Below are 25899 nucleotides of genomic sequence, written 5' to 3' on the forward strand. Positions count from 1 at the left end.
TTGGGGGAAAAAAATAATAATAATTAAATGTAAATGACCAAAATTGATTACCAGTGTTTATTTTTCTCTGAACACTGAAACAGAAAACAGACATTCCACCAAATGAAAACATTCTAACAGTCCGGTACATCGTCATAGTTGTGATTATGAGTGGGCCGGGGAAGTGTAATACCCACGGCGAGTCAGTCGTTAACGTCCGCCACAGATTGGACGAGGCCGAGAAAGAAACTAAACCGATGGCAGGCGAGATGACCGCCAAAAGCTATCCTGACACTCTCAGGGGTGGGGGAGAAAACTTTTCAAATAATTCGTCTTTGTTTTCACTGTTGCACTACACACACCAACTCAATTAACGATCAAAACCAAGTGGGTACTTTTTTTTCTCGAAATGACAAAGACCTTATTGTAATAAAGCAACAAAAGCTTCACAATTGAAGGTTTTCATCAAGTGACGGATAGCATTTGCGGCTGTGTGGGGGAAAAAAAAAAAAAAAGCTAAATACTTTCTTTGTCATACATCGCCCCCGTTAACTGAAAAACAGTAAACGTGACACAATCTTACAATTATTCCAACTCGCCACTTATCTTAGCGAGCAAACCGAAAAACAAAAAGCCCAAAAAAAAGCAAAGCAGCTACTGGAGCTGAGACGGTTTCCTAATGCAAACTGATCTTGTACAAAAAAAATTGAATAACAATAAATTAAAAAATAAAGTGTAGTGACAAACGTGATTGGCGAGGGAAATCGCCCTCATCACTAAGAACGCGCAGAGAAAAAAAAAAAAGGCACTTTGGCTTACGCGTCATAATGAAGCCGTTAATTGAGATGAACAAGTGTGGAAAAAAAACCCCGATGGTGACGTCATTACAGTTTCCTCCGCCTAATTTGGGATTTTTATTATTTTTTTTACGTATCCATTTTTGTGCTCCTTCTGAAGTGCCCTAAGATGTCACAAGATGGCGCCAAAGCACTCTTTAACAGGAAAGCAATGCTTTTACAGCTTCATGGCGTCAATAAACGGTATTGAAGTGAGGAGAGGAGAAATTCCTCCTCTCGACTTCCAAATAGTTCAGAGGCGACAAATCTCTAATACGGAGCTTTGCTGCCAATGTGTGCGCAGGTGTTTCAGAAAGGCCACAAAACTATGTTTTTGAGTGACCAACGCAAATGGATTCCAAAAAATTTTTTAAATAAATAAGGGGGGAGGGGGGACACTGTAGACGAAGCAGAAAACTGAAATAGCAGTACGAAGAAATGTTGAGATCATTGTCAATCCCAAACGTGCTCCTGAATTAAAAAGCAAATGCATGACTTGGCCACCTGGCTTTTCTTAGAAGTGCAATTTCGGTTCAAACTCAGTGGCGAATACACACAAGCCACATTTCTCGAGTCCTTCTTTGGCGCGTGACCCACAAAGCGTTATCGGGGTACCTTCAGCGGACATTCCTTTGGCTTTTTGAGTTGTCCAGTCGCAGCCACGCCACGCCCTGCTGGGTGTAGCGCACCATGGCGCTCACGCTCGAAGTCAAACTGAGCGGGCCGACCACTCCGTCCAGCTCGGCCACGAGACCTTCAAAGAAAAATGGAGATGCGAGAGAAATGAGCCACGCTGACAAACTCGACTCCTTTGTCACATGAAGTCATGTAGTCTGTCGCTCAGCGGGAGTTTTTGGGGAGGGACAAATAGTCACCAGCAACACTGACCCACAAAGTTTGATAACCAGATAAACACGCAGTCAATTTGGTCCAAATTCAATGAATGAATCAATCTTCTGAAAATTAGCAGCAACCTACCGCTGCCTTTGCCCGCCACCTGCTCCGCTTGCTCCCACAGTTGGTGAGCACTCAGGAATAAAGTGGTGATGTTGACATAGGAGAGCGCCACCTGCTCCACAGCGACGGGAACAGCCAAAGCGCTGCCACCTGCGCCGGCCGGCGACGGGTCGCTGGCGGTAGCGGAAGGCGTGCTCGGGCCCCTGCAACAAAGACGCGACACGAAGGGAATGTGCGGCTGCGCCGTGGCGCGACACGATGCCCACTTACGTTGTGGCGCAGATGGAAGACTCAAGCGCGGGATTCTGGAAGATAATTTGCATACCGTGAAGACGGGCAAAAAGTGAAGAAAAATCACAATGAAAATAAATGCTGACGTTGAAGTGGTCGGTAAGCGTCTTGGAGTACTTGAGCGCCGTTTTGTGTTTTTGGCGAAACATGGCCATCTGCAGGAGAGACTGGCACTTCAGACTGTAACAACACCACGAGGGAGAGATTGTAATCTTCACCACTACAAAAGTCAAAGTATTAATCAGAGCTGGGCAGTCCGTCCGTCCTCGGGGTGGAACGGTCCGGCAAAAAAGGGTCAAGTGCCCAGCTCTGGTATCAACGACGGCAACATTTCTAAATGACGTTTCCACCAAGCAATGCGGTTAACACGGCTCCCGTATTTCTTTCTAGGTCGACAGTAAATTAACGCGAGAGTAGCCTTTATAGTTGCGTCTGCTCAAACGTTGCAAAGACTTGACTTATAGCCAACAGCAATTCGTATGCTGCTTGGTGGAAACAAGTTTTCAGTTTTCTAATAAGATAGTGATCGTTACCATAATGCTGCAAAGTCCTTCTCTGAAGGGTGAGCAGACGTGTCCGCCAAATTTTTAAGCTTCAGCACAAACCTGTGAAAGAACACCGATTGATATGTGAAGGAGACATCAAAATCAATCAAAAGAGCACAATGGGCAATATCGGGATAGAAGAATGGAAATGGGCAATATTTGAAACGTTACCACCATTCCAGTAAACTTCAAGAGTGAGTGACAAAAAAAAAACTTCAATGAGAAGTGCGATCAGGTATTACGGAATCATTTCAAAAAGTGTGCGAGCATGGCAAAAGTCCCCAAAATGCAAAATGGTCACATTTTTTGCGTGGATGCTGCATTCCGCCGTTGGTTGTATTGCAAAGAGTCTTGTGTTCTCACTTGAGGAGCTCCACCGTCTCGCCAAACATCGTGTAGGAAGACATGGAAATGTGCGGGTCCTTCTCCATGGCGATGCCGCTTTCCACGAAGAACATGGCAGCGTCCAGGTAGTTGAAGGCTTTCTTGAGCTTGTCCGACTAAGAGCGAACACACCGAGACTTAAAAACAAGCTATGGAAACTAAAACATAAAAATGCAGCCTCTGGCTAAAGCGACAGTCCATAATCTGTCGAGATTTTGTTTTCCCGCTAAAAAACAAGAGATTTGGAAAAGGTTTAGTGTTGGACCTCGGCATCGGCTTTGTGCTTCAGTCGTTTGGCTTCCTTGATGTAGTGCTTGACTGGAAACTGCCTGCAGGAAGTCACGTGATTATTAAAACTCACGGCAAGTGTTGCAAACACGCATTTGGTGCGTTTAATCTCACCTGTCCTCAGTCCTGAGCAAGGGTCTGGAGGTCTCGACTTCCCTGGGGGTCCGCTGCTTCTGCCGGGATCCCAAAATCGAGGTCAAGTAGAATACTAGAATATTGCTCTAACAGAACGTTACCTTCTGTGCTTGCGTGTCGTTTGCGTGACTTTTCTTATGTCTGGAGGAGTCTTTGCTCTTGGGGGCCTCTTTGAGAGGGTCCTCACGAGATCCTTTGTGCACTTTCAGGTCTTTTAGGGGCTTCTCCGAGTGTCCCGATTTTTTCGTGGCCTTCTTATGCTGCTCGTCGGGTTGGGTGGCACAAACGCTAAAGGGAGAGAAGATCAAAAAGTGGAGCGGTTATCATCGGACGTTTGGTTCAACGAAAAGCCGCGTTTCCACTCAAGCAGGACGGCACATTTGTATTTGGGCCAACGTTCTGCTGAGCTCGGTACTTTTGCCGAGCAAAGGTGCTGAAGACGAGGTGTGCGCTAAATAGTCACCGATGATAGGGGAAGAAAAAAACAAAACATGTCTAAGAACTACAATCTGTGAGTTCATAGCTGTTGCCATCGCTCTCGATGAGCGTTTGACCGTTCCAAGCCGTCCCGTCACCCGCGGCAACCCAAATGAATTGGTGCGAATTTCGCCTTTCGTGGAACTTACTCCGCTTTGACAGCCGAATCCTTATTGGATGATGTCCTCTTTTTCTCCAGCTTCGGCTTCTTTCGGGGACGAGTCGTGTCATCAAGCTCCACCTGGAAGTTGCCAAACACAAAACGGGACAAAAAAGGAAGGTTGGGATTTTGGCTAATATTGCAGTATTGAACCTAAAGCATACGAACATCACTCTTCTCCCGAAATTTTTTTTTTTTTTTTAATTATGTAACTGTTCAGTGTTTTTGTACTTTCGGCACAACTTTTTCTCAAACAGGAGCCGATGGGCACAATTCGTAAAAGGCGTTTGATGCATCAATCGACCACTCGGTTTTCCTTTAGTGAATTTTCCAGTGTGACCGTCAGCTCCTGATTTGAGAACAGCAAGTTGTACCGTTGGACAAGTATAATAAGTAAATCGTGAAATTTCATTGGAAAGGCCAATATCCCAAACACATATTATGAGCAGCGTGTGTTCACTCGAGCTCACGGTTTGAGGTCGAGTCTTCCCGCTGGCCTTGAGGTGTTTTCGGGTCTCGGCATTCCCGGGTGTCGCCTGAGGTACTCTTGAGAGCAGACTGAGGTCAATCTTTACAAGAAGGCATCCAGCAGGCCTGCTGTGGATGTCCTGAGAAGATTTGGGGGCACGGCTTGACTTCTTACACGACTTGTGAGTTGTGGAGGACTTGGGTCCGGGAACGATTTCGGCTTCTCGGACGACTTCCACGTCTGCTTTGCGAGTGCTGATTTTGATTGATGGGGTGCGGGTCGGAAGATGGCATGAGCAACGCTGTGGACAAGACGGACACCGAGGGCCCTGTTGGACCACAGCAAGCCTCGATCCCGTCTTTTGCACATCCGCTGATTTCAGAGTCACTCTTTTAGAGTCACCGCGAGCGTCCGTTGAGCGGACGGTTTTCGTTTTGACCTTGGGTCTGTCGGAGAAAGGGGGCGCTTCATGCGCGAAAGTGTCTTCCGTTTTCACACAGTCCTTCAGCGGTTTGCGCCCACCGCCCAGATGTTTCGGAGAACCGCCGTTCTCAAAGCTTTCATGAGAGCTGTCGTTGCAAGACTGCACGGTTGGAGGGTTTCCGCCGTGCGCAGCGGATGGGGTCGCCTCCACGGTAAGATGTTTGGAGTCGTGTTGCAGTTTGCGAGGAGGGTGCTCACTGATGACGTTGGCTCCGCCTTGGCGCTCGCTGCCGGAGTTCTGTTGACTGGACTGGATCCAGTTGCTCAACTGCCAGTCGCCCCGTGCTGCCGCGGCTTCAGGCTGGTGGAAGATGACAATTTCAAAATATTTACACAAATATCAGAATGTGTTAGCGAGACGTCTGGCTTCACATCGATACAAAATTAAACTCATGCGCATTATTATGAAATAAACGCAGCAATATTTCATTTCTATAAATAGTCTAATTACAATAAAACATTTTGATGATATTTTACATCACTTATTTTTTTTTTCTTTACAATGCAGTATGCATAAGGGTGTGGCTGGCCGTCTTATATGATGATTGCACTCAAACACATTGTATTAATTGTGGGATTTAAAAATAAAATTACAATATACATTTAAATTAAATTATGTTTTTATCATGAAGCTCAATTTCTCGGCATTTCAATTAAATTCTACCAAGTCTACTATTATTTATTTTGTCATTTTTCTGTAGTTTGCATTTTGATAAAAGTGCATTTATAGTTGACACTGAAATTACGATATGTATTAAAAATATTTTTAAAAAAATCATGAAATCAAGTGTCTGATTTAATTTTTTTTTAAATATATATATCAGATGACATTAAATGTTATTTACAGGCATTTTCTTCCGATGAAAAGAGAGACTTTTATTTGAGATGGTTTATTTGTTCAAGTGGATAATTTTGCATTTTGCAATGAATCAATCCAGGTATGGCGTGCATTCGCTTGCTTGCCTCAGTTTTGCAGCGTGCGGTCAGTCCACAAGGCTCATCGGCGACACTGTCGCCATCCGATTCCGATCTGGAGCTGCTGTCAGAGTCGCTGGAGCTCGCCGACTCCAAGCCGCTGGAATGAGCATCTTTGTGCGAACTAAAAAAAAAAATGAAGATCTGGCTCCTCATTATAAAAAGAGGACAGTGAACTACTGACTGTTAGACCCATTTGTGTGTGTTTTTTTTTTTTTTTTTTTGAGCATTAAACCCATCCTCTGAAAAACAACCCTTTTAACAGTTTTACGCTGTTTCCGGAATGCGCTAACTCACAAGCTAACTGGAAAGTAGTAATTGCTGTTAAGGCAGTATGTAGGCGTGAGACACCTCAACTGAGAGACTAAGATTGGAGGAGGAGAACATTTTAGCCTGGGTTGCAAGACCAACATCTTAATCTTCTGGGTGTTTTTCGCTCAGATGACGTTATATTGAATTCCTCATTAAACCTGCTTTTACATTAAATTTTTTTGGTTGCGCTGTTTACGTGTGAATACGGCCGCGATGACAATTTCATGTCTTTCACGAGACAGATTGTTTTTTTTCCACAATCCGCTCATAATGGTCACCATGTGGACAGTTTGATTTAATCACAGCAAAACATTGTTTTGAAAATGAAGGATTAGTCAGCGGGTTCACGCGAGTTCAATCAAAGGCTTGCACATATTCACAACCATCTTTGGTCATACTTTTACGAGGAGGAATTCGGGACTCACAACAGTTTGGAGCTTTGCACATCGAGACGGCGAGGATCTCCAGGAGAACAGTTGGGACTTTCTGGCGGAGAAACAAAAGCAAAATTTGGTGGACAAGTAAAAATACCAAAAATGTGCATTCATTCACGTGCAATAAATGAATGCGAGGAGACAAATAATAATGCCCATGAGACGAACATTGCTCAGACGTAGTTTTACATCATGCATAACATCTATTGAATAGGTTTTAATTTGTTACGTAGATATTTTCAATGATTCGATCAACAGAGCTTTCTGAATTTTAATGTCAATTTGCTGACGGGGTGACGGTGTAGTTAGTTTCAGTTACTGTCGGCCGTTTGCACTTTGCATGGTCCACAATGCACTGAGATATGACCTGTTATTCTACGCCTTTGTTCTGTCCTAAAGGTACTTCTTGGACTCACGTTGTTGTGCTGGACATGAAGCGGCTTGCTCGGCTTCCTGTGAGGAGACACGCACAAAAAAAAAAAAAAAAAAAAAAAATCAGAATGTTAAACAAGCGCATCACTGCGCATGATACACAATGCAAAAGAAAGACGAAAAACATAAATTTGGGATTTCGGGAGTGTAAAATGTGCAAAAAGTAGTGCAAAACGTCACAAACCGACCTGATGATCAGTGTTACCTTTGTTGGGGGAGCATCAGAGTTGGGGATGTGTATGGCTGTCAGGAGGGGCGGCCAGGAGTGAGTCATCTCCTACAAACACATTTTTAAAAAAGTAGGCTAAAAAAAATTATAATAATAATAAAAATATATAAATAAATAAATCTCAAGCATGTTTAAAGAAGACCTTATCGTAGCAACAAAGTCAAGTAAAATATACCTTCAAGATGTCTTCCACACACACTGCTTCATTTGTCTTTGTCTACAAAAAGTAGGAAAAGCTCATTTTGAAAATCTATCATCTTTTTTGTTGTTTTTTTTTTTTCCCCCATTCATCGCATACCGTGAAATGTTTGCTAGAAATGCAAGCCTTGCTCGTCTGCAGGGCTGGACTGGCCATCTGATAAAGAAGACAGATGCCCGGTGGGCCCGTGTCTTTGGCAGCCAATGCCGTGCTATTTAATTTGAATTTCCCACTATTTTGTTTTTCCCTCAAAATACCGGCCCACAATTAAGACCGAGCAACTCATGAATCCGTTTACATTATAGATCGCAAACTGAACCGGCCCTTTGGCAGATCTACGTGGGAGCCATAGGTGCCTGAATACAAATTGTATAAGAATCTGTTCTCACCTGCAGATAGTGCGGCAACTTTGCAAGGTCGCCCTTCTGGATCTCCTGCAGAGGCGCGTGCGGCTCAGGCGAAGGCTTCAACTCCGGCGAGCCGCTGAGCAGCTGGTCCTGACCATCCATCGGCCTCACGTACGCCGTGGGCTTCTGGATCACGGCAAGGCTGGCCTGCTTGGACGAGGGCAGCGGGGGCAAGCTCTGCAAGAGCAGGGGGGTGCCGCTTTTGCCGGCATGATGCAGGGAAGCATCCGCTGGCGACTGCCTGAGGTTAAACGCCGACATGTCTGCCATATTGGCAGAGAGGGGTTCTGTGTAACCCGGACGTGACTCAAAGGTATCTTTAGCACTTTTGGCCTCACCGCAAGGTAGGAAAGGTATCGGCTTGACATCCAGAGACTGAACAGATCTTCCCCGAGGACTGGTCGCATCGTCACCGAGAGCAGACGACGCTTCGACCTTCTTCCGATGATCCGTTGAAGACTTCGGCGTGGCGAGCGAGCTTCTGTTTTGGTTTGGGGAGGAAGTGGGGATGTCCCGCATCGTCTGAAAGGGGCAACGGTGTTGGCCGGATGCGTGATGGGCCGGGTCTTGGACGAGAAGTGCGCCGGGCCGACTGGAGTTTGGCTGGCCTCGATCAGACTGCGGCAAGTTTGTAGCAGCTACCGAAGGCTCTGCGGGAGGCGTCACATCTTCGTAGCTGCCCAGCATTCTCTGGATCCTGTTGGAAAGCTCATCACCTTTGTTCGTCTAAAAAGCAAGTTTGACAACTTTACAGATTGGGCACATTGTGATCGGTCAATGTGAGTTGCGGCGGTGTGGTTTATCACTCTTACTGGGTTCGTGTTAAAGAAATAGGATATTTCTCAACTACGGCGGTGCAAAACACTCCAAAAAAAATGGTAGTGCGGTGAACAGGCGTTTAGCGCAGGGAATACATTCCAGACTCACACACGCAATATGTGAATAGCCACAATCTGCAAAGCTATACTTTTACTTCTCCTACTTGATTTAAACACATTTCATCTCTCTCTCTCTTCCCCTCTCCCCCTCCCTCTCAGGTCGGCCCGAACGATCGAAAACACTGCAAGTAGGCATGTCGTTGGCAATGTTCTCTTCATCAAACATCCCAAAAAACAAACAACAAAAAAAATAAATCACCCTCGATGGAAATCATTGATTTTTGAGAGATCCAAAATGCGACGTGGCGAGTGTCTCCACTTTTGCAGTTACCTCACCACAAGTCCACTTTTAAGATTTAAAGTGCAGCGAAAACTTGGTCAAACGCAAACCAACAATCGTGACAATCCTTGACAAATGCAACTCGGAGAATTTATGAGTAAACACTGAAAAGAGACCGGACAAATATCCAAAAAGATAAGTAAATGTAGCACGTACTTTATATGGCTGCCCAAAAAGTGGCACATTCTCAGTCCCAAGTTCTTTGGCTTGGCTGGTTTCTTGGTTCCTCTGTTCCCAGGCTCGGAGGCGGAGACGATTCCTTTCTTCGTCATATACGCTGCGGAGCATCACCAAGAGACACACTTTAGCAGAAAACCAGGATTGGACTTTAAAGATTCACCCCCAACATTAATTTCTCTCTTGCTTTTGTTTTGAAGGCAATTGTCACCATCCGGCAAGTATTCTTAAAGTCACACCAGACATGGCGCAGATTTAATCATCTGTAAATTGTGACGGGGGAGGGGGGGTCATTTTTGTTTGGCCATGTGTTGCTTGCACCACATGCTGATATATTGCACCTAAATCTTCTACTTGCGCCCCTGAAATTTCAGGTTAGAGGCCAGTGTGGTCCTACTTAAAAAAAAAAAAAAGAATAAGTTACCTTAGTCTGGAGCGCTGGGTTTTATCCAGAATAAAAAATGTAATCTGGCAAGAATAAAGTTGTATTTTTCAAATTCAGACCCTCAAACGATATCATTTTAATTTCACAATATTATTAGGATTTATCTTGGAAAAATACAATTCTACAAATATTGTTCTTGTAAGCTTGAGCATTTTGGCTATTCTCAAAAAAAATAATAAAAATAATTCCCTTTCGACTGCACCGTATCGGCTTGGCTCACTTCAGTTTTCCACATCAAAATAGTAGTTACAGCAAACGATGAAAATTGTGGCAGAGTAATTATATGCATCAGTAGCACCTTTACTTGATGGAAAAGTATCAAGAGTAGACTGAGGGCAGCGGCGGCAAAGTGGAGACTGCGGAGTATAATGCTGCAGTGAGAGGCTGAGCCAATGTTAGGAGGCATGTTTATTTTTGTCATGTCACACCATGTATCAAGGGAGCCCCAGAAATAATACGGGAAAACATTTTTTTTTATTGCATCTGCATTACAGATATGAAGTACTGACAAAATGGCCACAAAATAAGTGTATCGTGCACACAAAATATTAATTTAGAAGGGGACGGTAGCGGTGGGGGGAGTAAATACCATTCCTGTGAAGAACTTGACCATCAACGCCAGTGCTTCCCAATTATCCCCCCCCCCCTAACAAGAAGAAAACTATTCGCGCCGACAACCCTCCACCCACTCTCCGACGCAACTAGAAATAATCGCATTTTCGTTTCAAAACAAACATACACCGTAGAGTTAACACTCGCTGCGCACAATGGGTAATGAGCGCCACTGCCGCCTACTGGAGTGGAAGTGCAATTACACTTTATTGTAAAAAAAGCATGTTCCCCAGGTTCACACGCACGTGCCCCCCTCAGCATCGCCTCACTATTTGAGAAGCACTGGTCTGGGGGAACAAAACTTGCAATTTCTTGACAAGGTGCGCTTTGGTTACCAGATACGAATATTATTAACGCTAACCTATATGTATTGTATGCGGCCATTCTACCGACTTGGTGGCAACAAATTGGTATTTTGTTCACATATCTATATTGTGGCCATAATTTAAAAATAAAATAAAACATTTTCCACGCTATGTCTGGGACAACAAAGCAAAGGTTCTCAGAAAGCCTTTGAATTAAGTCAGTGAATAATAAAATGAAAATCAATGCTGAAAAAAGATGTACAGTATTATATTCCATATCATAAAACAAACAATTTGCGTCATCATTCTCAAGCAGAAATATAAACTGGACACCGAGTATCCTCAGTTTAGATTTTATGGCTTCACACGACAGACGTGTTCTCCAGAAAGTTCCGTTTCCACTCATCTCGATTATATTTGGAATCCTTTTAAAGGTTTATGACGCCCGCTAAATTAATTAACTAAATTTGAATTTAGTTGAGGGCCAGGGGAGACTGAATGCACTTTAAACACACCGCTACAAACTTTGTCAGGTGGTGTCACTAAAAGGTAAAAATGAAAAAAACATTTTTATATTATTGAGGTTTCTCTGATCTCTGAAGACGTGACTTCAAATCCTTTTTTTTTTTCAAGTAAATTTATTTCGAAAAAAATAAATAAATGAAAAATCTCGCCAGCAATCTGAGCACAGCTGGTAAATGTAAACGTCATTCCACCACAACGAGTTGATTTTTAAATAATACGTTTTTTTTAAAGTTTATTTGTCATAAGACTAACGCGAACAGCTTGTCTTGACACTTTGACAGCCTTGAGGAACGAACTCTTGTCAAGTGAGCGACTACCAGCCCCCCTCCCCGTCAATCCGCTAGCAGCCTAGCCGCCTTTGAGAACGCCTACCTCGGCTGAGATGCCATGGCGTGCGCCGCTCTCATTCGCTTGTCAAACAACCGAAGTTGGCCGTCGTGTGCTCCTGACTTTCGCCGCCGAGCTCGTCTTCTCGGCCCGCATTGTCACGTCGTTTACTGGAGAGAAAGAGCCCCAATAAACTGGGCTGTAACGCCACCTTTAGCTCTCGTTTGCTAGTCTCTGCCCCTTCGCTTTGGTTCGTCCATTCGCTGCCCAGTGGACTTTTCTACTCGAAGGGGTACCGTCATTAGATACACTCAAAATTGACACTAAATATCCCTAACAATTTCATATTTTTGTTTTACTCCCGAATGGAACTGACAATTGAGCAATAGAACCAACCATAGGTTGTTTTAATTGTTGTCGTTCTTTCCCCCCTTGTTATTTACATTGACCAAACTTTACTCGTGGCCCCTGTATGAGTGACATGACATGGTACATCCGAATTTGTTTTGGTCTTTCAGATTTATATTTTTAAAACAATGTGAGAAGTATGCTTTGGTGAGAGTTGGTATTTCACAAATGTGACATAAATTATTTTATTAAATGAATGCTGACAGTCGATCTTTGACAAAAGTTACAGTATGTGCGTGTATTAATCACGTTTTTGGGACACAGTCAACGTCGTCACTCGTGGGAAAATTTTCAGTTGTGATGAACGAAATCAGGTTCGAAAATTGTTTGAAATTAATCCAGCTACTATTTTGGATTGGTCTTTGCAGTGTATGTTTAACTGATTTTGTTGTGAAATTTTACGTGTATTAAGGGACAGATACTTTGCTTTTTTATACACAGGTTTGCCCGGATTGGTAATCTATATTTTGTGACGATTTCCCGGTGGGCAGGGCAGGTATGTGCTGTTCAATCGCTAATCCATTCCGCACGTTTCCTCCGGCCTGTGGATCCGTTTTGAAATCAACAAATAAAGAGCATTTGTGACAGCAAACTGGCTATTTATGAGATAAGCAGGCATTTGTTGCGATTTTTTTTTATTGAGGAGTGGGGGGTTACACTTGGTCGAGCGAGAGGTGAGAGAGAGAGAGAGAGAGAGAGAGAGAGGGAGAGAGAGAGAGAGAGAGGGAGCCCTGTGACAGCAGGTTGTTTATCAATTAAAGAGTGGGAGACTGTTGAGTGACTTACGACTCATTGAAGAAAGCTTTTTTGTGTGCGTTTTCCAGTGTGCACCCATTAGAGGTGAGTGGCATTGGCATTTAATGTGTAGTGGTCATTTATTGGTTAAGTAAGTACTCAATTAAACGTTTGCTTTAACTTAGAAAAACAATTTTGTGACATACTGCACATCAAAAATAGTCACTGAATCTTAATTAACGCTAGTGTATTTTTGTGAATACAGTAATTTGAAACAATCAAATTCATCGACAAAATACTCAACAGATTAATGTGTGTACGATTATTAAAACAATCATTAGGAGAAGATGTAATTCATATATTTCTAGGATTTTTTTTCAGGTTTATATATCATAAACATGGATTAGCACTTGAATAAGAGTATTATTTTCTGATTCCATCCAAACTGGTGATAAAGACCATCGGCAAGTGTTACACATCGACAACAATCAATTCATATTACTAAAAAAAAAAAATCTTATTACTCAAAAAACACGTCAATTTTTCAATAAGAATTGTTGTTTCAAATTCTTTCTTCCTCCTTGTAAATAACCCAGAAAATATCGTTATTTTATACGATTATTTGACATTATTCTGTTCGTACAAGTGTCAACATAAAACGTTTTCAATGGTGGAACCATGTTTGGGAAAGCATTTTTGGGTTAGTGACTTCAATACGCCCAAAAGGACGGTTTTAGTTCACCTTCATTAACGTAAACATCCATCTTCGATTTTTTTCCCCAACTCGTTGTTACGTCTGACACGTGTGAATTAGCAACTAAATTTAATGACAACATAATTGGAACGAATTCAACTGGTTTGACGGGTGTCACACGATTGTTGTGTCACAAATGAACCACTAGATGTCGCAATTTGCATTGTACGTCCACTTGCATTGTTTTAAACTCTGCCTGCTTCCACGTGTCAAATCCTGTATTTTTATTCTATATCTAAATCAGCTTCATATCATATTATTTTTTTTAAATGGCAGCCCTTAGAGCGTTTTAAACAACTAGAAACTTTGGACTGAGAGCGTTCCTCCTTTCTTTTTTTGTACCTCTATTTGTTTTTTTTGACTTGGTTTCTTTTTTTTATTGCATTTTATAACTTCCTTTCCGTTACTCGTTGATAAAAAATGTTGGCTGGCTGCCACAAACAAGAAAAAGAGAAAATGATGACTCAACTCTCGCTCAGATGGGCGTTGCCTTTTCCACATCCGTGAAAAGTGCGCAAGTGAGAGTGACATTCTCGAGTTTCACCACTGATATCATCAAGCCTGTCATCGGATTGAGGTGAGGGAGCACCTCTTTTCTATAGCTCAATTAAAAAAGATTTTGTCGCAATTTATTTTCATTGTAATCATTAAAACCAGCCAAACACGTTTTTTTTAGATTTACCACCTGAACAACATTGTTGATTTATGTGCCGTTTTTGGAACTTGGAATATTCCGTTGGATTTTGGGAAGTTTGCGGAAGTAGTGATAAAAACCTGAGTTGAAATATGATCTCTTGCATTCTGGTCTTTCTCCGTAGTGGAAAACTTCAGAATCCACCAGCGCAAACATGTCCGTTTGGGTGAGTGCTTGTATTCAATGTTTGCTGGAGTCAATAAATTAAGGAAATAGAATCATGTTTTTTTTGTTTTTCTATTTTTTTTTTATTACTGCAGGATGATTTGGATTTGTTATTGGATTCCCCTTCCTCGCTGAACGTGACGGTAAGATCGCTTCTTTTCATTTGTATTAATTTAGAGCAGAAAATCTCAAACGTTAATCTCCGAAATATAAAACACGTGTTTTGAAACATTCTCCATACGTTTCCGACAGAACTCTGATGTGCAAGCACTGAATCATAATATCCGTATCAACAAAGATCCTTTAATTTGAAATCGGTAGATTTCAAGATGTTTAATGCAAACGTGGGCTACATGGGCGTGCGTAGTGCTTGTGTGCCACATTCTTTTTAAAAATGTTTTTTTTTATTCAAACTAAATCAAGAAACCAATTACTGAATTGGATAAACGGAATTTTAGCCTATTTTAGCAAAAAAATGCAACAAACAGGAGTGTTGATGATTCCTATGCTTCGTGGGCCAGATTCAAATACTGTACCCCCCCCTCCTCGTTTATTGTTCGGCGGTGTGTATTTATCGTTATTAGTCCAACACACGAGGGACGGTGAAGGACAAGGCCAATTTTAAAGTGGAAGAGGATGTGGTTGCTATAAGGAAGGCAATAGAGGGCATTGGTAAGATTATTTCTGTTATTATAACCATCGATTTCCTATATTGCAAATATTTAATCGTCGGTGTGTCTCTTAATGTATCTGTTTTCTGTTGTCATGTAGGCACAACCGAAAAGACCCTGATCGAGGTGCTGACGCAAAGAAGTAACGCTCAACGGCAGCTCATCGCTAAGGCTTACGAGAAAACCACAGGAAGGGTAAGAGTGAATTATTGCGTGGCAACGATTGCGCACGCTGAGGTAACGCCAAGTGGTTCCGCATCAGGCATTAATAGCCGACCTGGAGGGCGACACCCATGGAGACTTTGAGGATTTGTTCGTGGCCTTGGTAAAAGCTCCCGCCATCTACGACTGCCACGAGGTTATCAAAGCCATCAAGGTGAGGTCAAGCACTCATTTCGCAGCATGTGCACTGCGATCGAAAGGAAATAAAGTGCCAAATTGAATCCAGACTTCAGGAAAACTCAAGGCAGATTAAAAAAAAAAAGTCTTATTACAGGTGTGGGCAAACTACGGCCCGGGGGCCACATGCGGGCCATTAAACGTTTTAATCCGGCCCGCCAAACTTGAAAAAAATTGAATGAATAAACCTTTTTCATGTTTTATTTTCTAAATATTGTGGTGTGTCAAATACAAATATTTTGTTCAAATGCTTTTGTTCATTTTCATTTAAATTTTTTTTTTTTTTTTCTCCGATGAGGTGAGGTTACCAACACACTCCATCCATCTGCTCCTGGTCCGGCCCCTCTGTCAAATTTTAGAACCCATTGTGGCCCGCCAATCAAAAAATTTGCCCACCCCCGTCTTATGTAGATGAGCCCCAGTATTGCGACACAACCTGAATTGCTGACGGCTTTATGTCCTTTCCAGGGTGCAGGGACCACTGAGACGACGTTGACTGAATTGTTCGCGTCGAGATCCAACAGGCAGATCAAAGCCATGTCTGAAGCGTACCTGGCAGGTGAGCGTCCTTCACTTGAGCGCTTTTGATTCCAACGGCGAGCAATTGCGTAACAGAAATTCATGAGCCAACATGTTGGTCATAGAAACAGGAAAACTGCTGCTTCACGACCTCAAGTCGGAGGTGTCTGGAGATTACGGCAAAGCGCTGCTGATCTTGGCAGAGGTAAGGACAGATTCAACGGAATCATTCGGGCTAAAGAATGGCATATTTGAAATGGAAACGGCGACATTGGTTTCATTCTCCTCACAGGGGAAGAGAGACGAGAGCTCCGGCGTGGACGCAGCCAAAGCCAAAGCAGATGCCAAAGTACGGTGCCGTCGATCCATAACAAGAGTAACTAAGTTAGATTACAAGTTCCTTTAGTAGTTACAGATATTAAAATGGACAACTTTATTCGAAGTATATTTCTAACTGTGACAGTGAAGTGGGTTTATTTTTAATGGAACATAAAATCAGGACAACCTTTTTTGGGGGGTATGTAATGAATGACTTTCTAATATGTTACCGGTATCATATTTGAGCGTTGTGTTTTAACATGCACTAAAAAAAACAAACTAAAACCTTGTTCATGAATCCTCCCCAGGCTTTGTATGAGGCCGGAGAAGAGAAGTGGGGAACCGACGAGGGCAGGTTCATCGACATCTTGTGTCACCGGAGTGTTCCTCAGCTCAGACAGAGTGAGTCATTAATTTCGCTCGCTCTTGGGGAAAAAGTTTTGAGCCGAACGGCCATGTTTGATTTGGAAAATGGACTGATGGGTGAGATATTTTGTTCAATGACAACAACAAAAAAAGATGGAGAAGGAAGCACTGTTACATCATAGCGTCAGGAAGAGAACATCTGCATTGTGTGTGTGCGCAGCTTTGGTGGAGTACAAGAACATAAGCAAGAAGACTCTGCAAGAAAGCATCGAAGGCGAAATGTCAGGAAACCTCGAGAAGCTTCTGGTGGCTGTAGGTGAGAAACCCTAAGGAACACAACGTGGGGCCAGCTGGGGGAACAAAAACCACCAAAATATGAATTAGTTTCTATTAACTCTTAAAATGCAAAGCAATGCCCACGCAACTCCTTAGCTCTGCTGCCCCCTTCTGGCTGTTTGCTATCTCTGATGAATCTTTGGTTGATAATTTTTTCTTGATGGTTTTTATTTTGATGTAAATGAGTCTAATTTCTCCAGATTAAGTACTCAATATGGAGTCTACTTTAGATTGGCCTACACTTGTACACTTTTAGGATTTATTGCCAGCATTTCCATCTGACGGGAACGATTTTTTCCTGCTATTAATGATCTAAATATATTTTCATTTTCCCTTTCTATGTCATGTTTTTAATCTGAGTTGTCTGTTGTAAATTAAAATCACCGAAAGCATGTTAATTTCTTTTATCTTTGCATCACACATTAATTCATGACATGACATCACAGGTGCTCAGGGCTCAAGTAACAACCAATCACGGCAAACCTGTGTTCTGAAGCTGAGCCCTGATTGGTCGTTACCGAAGCCCTGAGCAACTGTGATGTCATTTTCAGTCGACAGAAGTGACAAATGGCTGCCGTGCGATGGTTAAAAGCAGGTGGATTTTTCTGCTTAACTCCTATTCCACAAACGGTGCTGCAAAGGACCGATTCTTGTCAAGAAATATTTTGGGTTGAATTCCCCTTTAAGATCGTGTCCTCATTTGTGTTCCCTCCAGTCAAATGCGTAAAGAACGTCCCCGCATACCTCGCAGAGAGGCTTTTCGAGAGCATGAAGGTGAGCGGCATTCATTTCAACCGAACCTCAAAACATTTTTGTTTCGTGCCTTTGTGGTCACTTTTGCTGCAGTGGACGATCACATTGTGACCAGAAGCATTGAGAGGAATGTTAAGCCCGTCGCTTGGGGTCAGTGGGGGAAATGTGCAACGTTGGTGATCGAGCCAATACAAAAGAACAATTTAAGGGTCTGCTTTGAGATGTATGCAATCCTTTTACGTTATTTTCTATTTTTTTTTTTTAGGGTTTAGGGACCACAGAGTCCACACTGACCCGGATACTGGTCAGCCGCTCTGAAATCGACTTGCTGGACATTAGAGCGGAGTACAAGAAGTTGTTTGGATATTCCCTCTACTCCATGCTGGAGGTCATTATATACAAACACATTCCACAGCATAACCTTGATACTCAAAAAGATGACGAATATTCGACTTTCGCTGTTTTTGTTTTTTTCTCCCCAGAGTGAAGTGTCAGGCAGCTACGGCGACGCCCTGAAACATCTGTGTGGCCAAGACTAACGCCCTTAAAATTCCGACAATGACAAATAGCAGTCAGCTGTGAAACGAGAAGGGACCAACACAGAGGACAACTTGTAAGGAAGACGGAATTTGAGCTATTTTGTTATGAAGCTTCACAAACCACAAGAACTAAAAATGCATTTCACATTCCTTGAATTGAGAAGTGGTACTCAACAGGACTTTTTTGGGGGTTCATTGTAGTCGTCAACAGTTAAATAAAAGACCACCAAGACATTTCTGTACAAAATATTTTATTTAAGAGTTTTGTTCAAGTTGCTGTAACCGACTCCGACGCACGTCATCAGGACTTTATCGCCCCCTTTGCGTTCATCCTCCGAAGGCTTGCGAACTTCAATTTTGAACATGATCTGGAAAAAATCTCGGATGTGTCGTAGAAACTCAATCCTGTCGAGAGAGAACACAGTCTAAATTTAAAAAGTCTCACACACTCGAGGAGACAAATTCTGTGTGGCATAGACAGCAACTGCACCACAGTCGATGTTCACATTAGCGACAACACTTGCATTTTGACTTGATTGACTATAAAACACTCGAACAGCTCTTTTTTTTTTTTAAACAATATTCCTGTAAAGAGCAAAAAAAAATAAACCCACTGAAGCTTGATGTCAGGCAACGGGGCGAGGATAGCGATGGCACTGCCAATCTTCAGTTATCATAGTACTGTACTTGAGAGCAACACAGCACCGGTACCATGATAACTGAAAATGGACAGTTCATGGGTCCGTCCTAGTGGCCTTCCGACATTTTTTTTTTATTCACTGCACAAAAAACATTCTGGCACCAACTAATGTCTCATAACTCGAAAAATTGTAAATGAGGGATTCAAAGTTGTTTGGTGATGATTATTATGCAACATTTTTTCTTCAACAGTAAATTCGCTCTATATTCATTAACGACCAGCCGAGTTAAAAAAATTTAAAAAAGGATCTTAGACGTCTTTAGCCGTCAATGGCAGTCAATGTGTTAATAGGCAACCTTTAATCAGACACACCTTTATTGGCCAAGTACTTAAAGCTGCAACAAACAAAACACAAAAAAATGCGATGAAGAGCAACTAAAAAGTTCAGAAGCGGCTTGGAATCGGAATTCCCGGTTTATTCCCGATTCATTTGTGTACAAAGCTTCCAACGTGTCAACTCTCCATATAGTCGGTACACACCGCACTGATAAATACCGACAGCATTAGGTACACCACCTTCGTTCATGAATGCAGAGAACATGACGAGAACTTTGGATTATATTCCTGTCGTAGGGTTGAATAATAACTAAATCTGAAGTCTGGTGCAGCCATCCAAGCGTTGATGACTAAACCAAGTGCCAGCTTGTTGCCTTCGCTGTGTGTGTGTGTTCAAATGGCTTACGTGTACGGCGAGAGGGGTCCGAGCAAAAGCTTTGACACGTCCTGTTGGCCAAGGGTCATCAGCAGCAGCGCCAGGCTCTGATTGGACGAATCCACACAGCCGCCCTAGAAACACAAAGAGGGACCGTCGTGTGTTTGGCAGCTCAACTCGGTGATGTACGTCACATAGGCCGAGATGTTTGGACCCGTGACGGAGGGGCAACGCACACTTGGACAAAAACGGTGAAAAGGTCAGATGACCTTGTGGTTGTGTAGTTTCAAACTGCACACATGAAATGGCTCAAATACCAACTTGTGAGACTGAAGCTCAGTGAGCGTCTACATGAAAAAAAAAAATAACAGAAGTGTTACTTTGTACTGTCGCTAAAAAAAAAAAAACGAGCTGGTCAGTTCTGCGGGCATCAAGGTGTAAAGTGTAAACGCCGCGGGTGAAAAACTATTCAACTACCAGACACAAGCAGTAATCGATGGTTTTAATTTACATTCCTTTGGTTCAAAATGAGGAAATTATTTCAAAGTGACAGGGTCGAAATTGCACCATTATAAAAAAAATTTAGAGATTTGTTCCGTAATGTCAGGAAAGAGGCAAAAATGTTAACGTCCAATCATGGCTCAGCTTCGGAAAACGGGTAAACCGAAATTGGTGGTTCGCCGAGCCCTGCGTCACTTTCAGTCGAGGGAAGTCACAAAATGGCCGACCTCCCCCCGCCCGCCCCGAGAAGGCTAAAAACGGGCTGCATTTTGTTGCTTAACTCAATTCTACAAACACAATTTTAGTCATCATGCGAAGTTCAGACTTTTTTTGGGGGGGGGGGGGGCGGTTAAGTCAGATATATTCAAAAACACATTTTCCACTCAATGCAGTAGCAAAACTCAAATTGTGTTATTCTCTTAACATGACAATGACTTGACAATTTTGCTGAATCCTTTTCGAGTGACCCCAATATGTCTTGTCATTTTGACAATTACAAAATATAAGCGTCTTACCTCCAAGTGCTACAAATGTACTCGCATTTCTTATCACTCATCTTGTTCTCACTCTTTAAGTAACACAAAGAGAACGTCTGTTTCATTGAAAGGAAAAAAAAAAACTGTTGGTCTCCCAAGAGATTCCTGACGCCACTTGGAAAAGTCCCTTGAATTCTTAAAGGGCATGTTTATTCCAGTTCCTCCAAAAAGGCATGAGCACTAGTACGTGTCTCGAAAACCAGTTTAATCATTTTGTTCTTCTAAGTCAAAGCAAAACCGGCAAATGGAAGCGAGAAATAAATCAACGATTTTTAATATTGTACCTAACGCCCATAAAATATTCCCCAAAAAAACAAGCGAGCATCCAAAATCAATATCTGTCGACGATCACTTACATCAGCTTCCGTCCATTCTTGTTGTGATGTCCAAAAACAAAATGTCCATGGAGTGAGCTTGCTTTACTACGAGCTCACTGTACTGATTAACCAGAAAGCAAACATGCACAGCACCCGTTTGTGTTTAAAAAAAAAAAAAAATTCACAACAATTCCAGCTGGCGAACCAATATTCGCGTTCCGCTTTCCTTCTTGTGAACTGCCACCAGCTCCACAACTGCAGTCGGGTTATTCAAATAAACAGTTTGGAAAGGACCCGATCAACCGGATGCTTGTGCCTAAAAGAAAAGCAGACATCAGCTGCAGGCCGTGCGCTGCTGCGACTCAAGAGGACGCGTCCAACAATATTGCTCTTTCAGAGTTAATCGGCAATACCCTGACCAGCTAACTGAGCTCACATGGCTCCAATAAGAAGCCAAGGCAGACTCACGCTCGGCACACACTTCCTGAAACTAAATCGGCACGTTCACATGATTACTGTCCTCCCGGCCGTTTTTGTGGACACAGAGCGACGGTCACCCAAAAGAAGAAAGCCCGATGTTGTGTCACCCGAAAAGTTGCATCCTCAGCATGGACGTTGAGCGGATACAATACGAGGTGTCAGCAACGAGCAGCGGTTCACGAACATATTTTTATTTTTTTCTTATGTTTGCTGGTCCTGCGACTCATACATGAAAAAATGCACTAGCGCCGTCGTTTCAGACACAACAAAGTAAATCCGACCGCTTCGGTTCAAAATAACTCGCCAGTGGCATGAGGACGCAGTCACAAGCGGAACTTGTAACGCTTGTTGCTATTCGCGACCGTCACCTTGCGAGGCGGCAGCGACACAAAAACGACTCCTTCAAATAATGCATAAATGTTTGACACTGGAATGTGTCGCATTCCACGTTCTGCACAGGGGCCAATTAGTCACTTTTTGGATTATTCTGTAATTTCAAAGAAGAATTGTGTATTCAGACAAACTATAATTGCAATTTGTTCAGTCAATTAATTCCATTAATCCAGTTTGTCCTGCGTTGAGTTTCGCACCCCTGATTTTGAATGTGTCCGAGTCAAGTATGTCCACATGCACACAGCCTGCCCTTTAAATATCTTCCACATGCTCGTCGTGCATCCAAACAAATTCATCGCGACGTTCCAGACCAGCATTGATGGTCATTACTGGGGAATGTGAGCAAACAAGCTCAATGTGTGTGCGTGTGTGTGCGCGTGACCGCTGCACCACATCGGACTCGTGTCCTGACGTGGTCGGTGACAGGTATTTAGGCAAACAATATGATATTGTCGGAGGACATACTGAAAACAGCATCTCCAGGAGTCGTGCTGACATCTTTTTGCGCTACGTGTCCGAGACGTGCGCGTTTCTGAACATCGTCGAGAAGGAAGACAAAATTCTGCAAATCGCGCTTAGGACTACGTCGCCATGGCGTACAGAAATAGTTCCAACCCAAACCCAACAGATCATATGACTGTACAACCATCCGGTGCGGTTGAGCTAACCAAATAAAAAGCTTGTTCATTTGCATGACACTTGCTTTGGATTTTGTTAACAAATAACCCCCCCTCAAAAAAAAAACTGAATTGTACAACTTACCCGATACACTTCCTCCAGCAGCAGTTTAGCGCAGTTGCGGCCGAGGTCCTCGGGCAAAACGGGCTCTCCTTGACCCTGCGGCGTGGACGACATCTCGGCACTGAGGAAACAGCCTTCGAGAGTCTCCGCTACCAGAGTCAGCCCGAAACCCGGCGACCTGCAACAAAGAGGCGTGAACAGTTTGATGAGGACAAACGCAAATGTTCCTTTGCAAGACTGACTGGGAAAAAAAATTAAAATACACTGCCCTCAATCTATCTCGTTTGTTTTAGTCCATTTGCAATCACGCCGGTTAGTTTTTATGGCATGGTCAGTGGATTACGACCCGATTTCAACATGAAGCCAAGTAGTGGTGGCTACGTCAGAAGCCGTACTAGCACCATATAATCGCATTGTTTATTTCATTCATTTAGTGTCATTACGCTACATCATGAATTGCATTTTTGTCTGAAAAATGCACCAATCGCAGCAAAGTCGAGGCAATGCAATTACACCAATTAGCATGAATGCTTCCAAGAATTAGCAGAATATTTACGAGGGTCCTAAAAATGTAACTGGGCTTATCAATAATTTGACAGATTTCAATTTGTTGTAGCACCACCTAGTGGTGGAAAGGGTGCATTACAGTTTAGGCCCAAAATATTATTTCGTCCAAAATAGGAGAGCTCCTGACTTTTTGTGACCGAGTTCTTTCCCTGCAGCAGCAATGGAACCCGAATTTGTGTCTTGTTCGTCGGCAACATAGTCGAAAACAAGTCAACGTTGACATATTTGATAGCAAAGCAGCCGTGTAGGGACACTCACTTGCCAGAGCTGGCTCCCTTCATGTGGTCCGTGTGGATGTAGATGTCTGGAATGAACTGGTTGAGGACGCCCCGTGCCGACTCCACAATCCGGTTGCCCATCTGAGGGGAAACTCTCACGGAGTATCTGCATTTAGGCCGTCAAGGCTCATAGAAATATCGATGTGACTGTCTGTGTGAACTGGAGCAGCACGGTGATCTTTTTCCATTCGAAATGTTCACAGCAAAAAAAAAATGCGTCTATATATATTTTGCAAAAAGACAGAAAAAAAACAACCCAAAAAAAAAACCTGACACCTGACAAAAGAGTGTCGAGTGTCCACGGGTCTCAAAATGCACAAGTCAGACAGGAAGATGAAGCGAAGGATACGCTACTCCTCGGATTCTCTTAACCTTTCCGGCGTCTGTAAGCTGCACCGGCCTGATGGTCTTGAGGACGGGACACGTGAAGACAACCTCGCCGCCTCCATTAGGTGCCATTCCGCGTTTCATCACCTGAGGGCGTGGAGCCAGAAAGATTCAGCCTTGGTCTTTCGTTTTGGAATTTGAATGCTAATAATGTTTGACACGTCACCTTAAGGTCAAAGCCTTCGCCGTCAATGCCAAACTTCTTCATCAGAGGAAGAGACGCAGACTTCAGCAGATCAACCTTACAGAAAACGCACATGTTCAAGCAGCAGCGACAAACAATAAATGTGCTCCGCTGTTGCCATGGTAACATCCATCTCTCACAAACTCTCTCTTTGCCTGCGGGGACTTAACACACATTGAGGACATTGAAAAGGAAAACAACAAACCCCAAAGGAACCAGCGTATGTAAGATGACTTGATATTCCGCCATTTAAGAGACTGGGATTTTTTTTTCTGCACTGATCACGTTTAAGTACAGAACTCTAAAATAAGCGCCAATGTTTTAGCGCTTTCGAGAGGACCTTGAGCATAAATGAAGATGCAGACTACAACTTTTTCCAGGTGTGCCATTTGCATCGATGAACATCTCACCTCAAATAAGATGCATGCCTAGAGCAACATATGAGCAAAAAAACAAAAAAAAACACACACACAAAACAAACATATTGCATGACAATAAAAGTAAAGCGTGTTATCTCACTGTCGGATCTGTGGTGTGATTGGTGACGCCACGTAGGGTTGCCTTCAGTGGGGTCTTCATGAAGGGGGCGAGCATGAGCAAGGCCTCCAGGTAGTAACCTATCGACCGCTGTAGATTACAGTCATGTTCGACAGATCCCCCGTAAAGTAGGCCGGGCTGGTAGAATAACACGGTGCCTAGAAGAGAAAGACATGGGCAACATCAATGTGTAAGAAATATGGAAACTTAAAAGCAAACACATTTAACAAATTCAAACAACGAGCGCAACATTTAAGTTCTGCGATTACCGCCCATCAGAAAATGTGAAAATGATTCTATTCATGTTGCTCATTTCTTATCTGGAATTAAGTCGTTTATTTGAAAACAGTGGTTTATGGGTTGGAAAAAGTCACTACATATAGATTAAAGGTCACTAATGTTGAGACACTGACTTTGTTTTGTACATTGTCTAATTTTGTTTGAAGCCATTTCGTTCAAATAAGTGGTACGAATCAAGCTACTATGAAAGAAAAATGACCTGACAAATCAATTTTAAATATTCAATAAAAACGATTGATCGTCCAGGTCTTCGCGGATGTCATTATGAAACATACAAAGTGGCATAAGTTGTTATATGGCATTCATATATTTAAAATACAAAACAAACACTCACCTGTTTGATTTATTTCTATTCTCGAGCCATTGGTCACTTTGTCCAAAAGTCTGATAAAACTGGCTTCAAAATCTGGAAAATAATAAAAAAAAACAATAATTCAACAAAACAGAAATAATCAAGAAGTTATTTTATAACTAGAACAACTATTTGATAAAAAGGCGTGACTGTGAAGTTTTCGCATACCAATAACAAGACACGAGCGTGGAACAATCCTAACTGAACTAAATGCAATTTGAAATCAATTTTATTTGTATTTATATGCTTGAAATTATAATACTCATAAATCAATTAAATAGCAGCAAATGTCGATGTTTATGACATTAAAATAAGAGTCCCGACGCTTTATGTTGTCCGCCTCGGTCACCGTCAACAAACTCACTCCCAACTGCGTAGCAGCTAGCTCGTTAGCATGGAAGCTAACTGCGACGCCACATGAATTTCGGCTGCCCAACTCACTCACCACGCAGCCCCGGATTGTCGTCTTTGGACCTTATATTCCTGATTTTTAGCCTCTTCCCACTCAGCGTGGACAAAACGAGGCGCTGCCTGAAGAAATTACAACCGTCGTAGGAGAGCCCGTGGCTTGCCATGATGATGGTGATGTTGTTGTGGCTGGCTCGCTTCTCTTGCTTGGCTCGAGTCAGTGGAAATCCACGTGTGTTTTTCCAGGAAGACGCTGACGACAAGGAGCGACGGAAAGTCAGGAGGGACAAAATACCGCTTTATTTTTG

At 42.8% G+C, this 25899-nt stretch overlaps 3 protein-coding genes across 6 annotated transcripts; 1 reads left to right on the plus strand and 2 right to left on the minus strand.

The window, feature by feature from the left end:
• Nucleotides 1–43: 43 nt before the first annotated feature.
• Nucleotides 44–11834, minus strand: aff1 (ALF transcription elongation factor 1). 4 transcript variants are annotated; one of them, XM_088281356.1, is made up of 20 exons: nucleotides 11647–11834; nucleotides 9367–9487; nucleotides 8331–8718; nucleotides 7975–8255; nucleotides 7562–7603; nucleotides 7363–7434; nucleotides 7142–7178; nucleotides 6717–6777; nucleotides 5968–6103; nucleotides 4523–5305; nucleotides 4042–4133; nucleotides 3517–3703; nucleotides 3395–3453; nucleotides 3258–3321; nucleotides 2972–3108; nucleotides 2597–2668; nucleotides 2150–2243; nucleotides 2043–2077; nucleotides 1794–1975; nucleotides 44–1569 (listed from the first exon to the last, which is right to left on the minus strand). In XM_088281356.1, exons 1-20 carry the CDS (start codon nucleotides 11679–11681, stop codon nucleotides 1433–1435), a joined length of 3015 nt encoding a protein of 1004 aa, XP_088137482.1. In that variant the 5' UTR covers nucleotides 11682–11834; the 3' UTR covers nucleotides 44–1432. The 4 variants fall into 4 exon arrangements, with proteins under 4 accessions (XP_088137482.1, XP_088137481.1, XP_088137480.1 ...); XM_088281355.1 differs by having other exon boundaries at nucleotides 7975–8689; XM_088281354.1 differs by having other exon boundaries at nucleotides 3395–3450; nucleotides 7975–8718.
• Nucleotides 11835–12757: 923 nt separating this feature from the next.
• On the plus strand, nucleotides 12758–18492 carry anxa3b (annexin A3b). Its single transcript, XM_088280705.1, has 15 exons — nucleotides 12758–12849; nucleotides 13978–14075; nucleotides 14317–14358; nucleotides 14453–14500; nucleotides 14942–15029; nucleotides 15129–15223; nucleotides 15291–15404; nucleotides 15896–15986; nucleotides 16072–16151; nucleotides 16239–16295; nucleotides 16573–16666; nucleotides 16851–16946; nucleotides 17682–17740; nucleotides 17985–18107; nucleotides 18202–18492. Exons 3-15 carry the CDS (start codon nucleotides 14347–14349, stop codon nucleotides 18256–18258), a joined length of 1014 nt encoding a protein of 337 aa, XP_088136831.1. The 5' UTR covers nucleotides 12758–12849; nucleotides 13978–14075; nucleotides 14317–14346; the 3' UTR covers nucleotides 18259–18492.
• Nucleotides 18493–25862, minus strand: rcl1 (RNA terminal phosphate cyclase-like 1). The gene is made up of 9 exons (XM_088280704.1): nucleotides 25629–25862; nucleotides 25166–25237; nucleotides 24514–24689; nucleotides 23977–24051; nucleotides 23773–23897; nucleotides 23404–23529; nucleotides 22600–22756; nucleotides 19641–19744; nucleotides 18493–18663 (listed from the first exon to the last, which is right to left on the minus strand). Exons 1-9 carry the CDS (start codon nucleotides 25756–25758, stop codon nucleotides 18510–18512), a joined length of 1119 nt encoding a protein of 372 aa, XP_088136830.1. The 5' UTR covers nucleotides 25759–25862; the 3' UTR covers nucleotides 18493–18509.
• Between the last annotated feature and the right edge of the window lie 37 nt (nucleotides 25863–25899).

Source organism: Idiotropiscis lumnitzeri, chromosome 18 (genome assembly GCF_059441095.1).
Source record: "Idiotropiscis lumnitzeri isolate Australia: NSW breed Sydney's pygmy pipehorse chromosome 18, RoL_Ilum_1.0, whole genome shotgun sequence".
Classification (NCBI taxonomy): Eukaryota; Metazoa; Chordata; class Actinopteri; order Syngnathiformes; family Syngnathidae; genus Idiotropiscis; species Idiotropiscis lumnitzeri.

Excerpts from the sequence above, each read along its gene's own strand:
- aff1 (XM_088281353.1), bottom strand. The coding sequence starts at position 11,681 with ATGAGAGCGGCGCACGCCATGGCATCTCAGCCGAG. Across the intron at positions 3,109-3,257 it reads AGCACAAAGCCGATGCCGAG|TCGGACAAGCTCAAGAAAGC; the intron begins GTCCAACACTAA and ends GTTCGCTCTTAG. Across the intron at positions 1,976-2,042 it reads TCTTCCATCTGCGCCACAAC|GGGCCCGAGCACGCCTTCCG; the intron begins GTAAGTGGGCAT and ends TCTTTGTTGCAG.
- anxa3b (XM_088280705.1), top strand. Across the intron at positions 15,224-15,290 it reads ACGAGAAAACCACAGGAAGG|GCATTAATAGCCGACCTGGA; the intron begins GTAAGAGTGAAT and ends GTTCCGCATCAG. Across the intron at positions 15,405-15,895 it reads AGGTTATCAAAGCCATCAAG|GGTGCAGGGACCACTGAGAC; the intron begins GTGAGGTCAAGC and ends TGTCCTTTCCAG.
- rcl1 (XM_088280704.1), bottom strand. The coding sequence starts at position 25,758 with ATGGCAAGCCACGGGCTCTCCTACGACGGTTGTAATTTCTTCAGGCAG. Across the intron at positions 24,052-24,513 it reads ATCACACCACAGATCCGACA|GTTGATCTGCTGAAGTCTGC; the intron begins GTGAGATAACAC and ends GTTTTCTGTAAG. Across the intron at positions 23,530-23,772 it reads AAGAGAATCCGAGGAGTAGC|ATACTCCGTGAGAGTTTCCC; the intron begins GTATCCTTCGCT and ends GCCTAAATGCAG.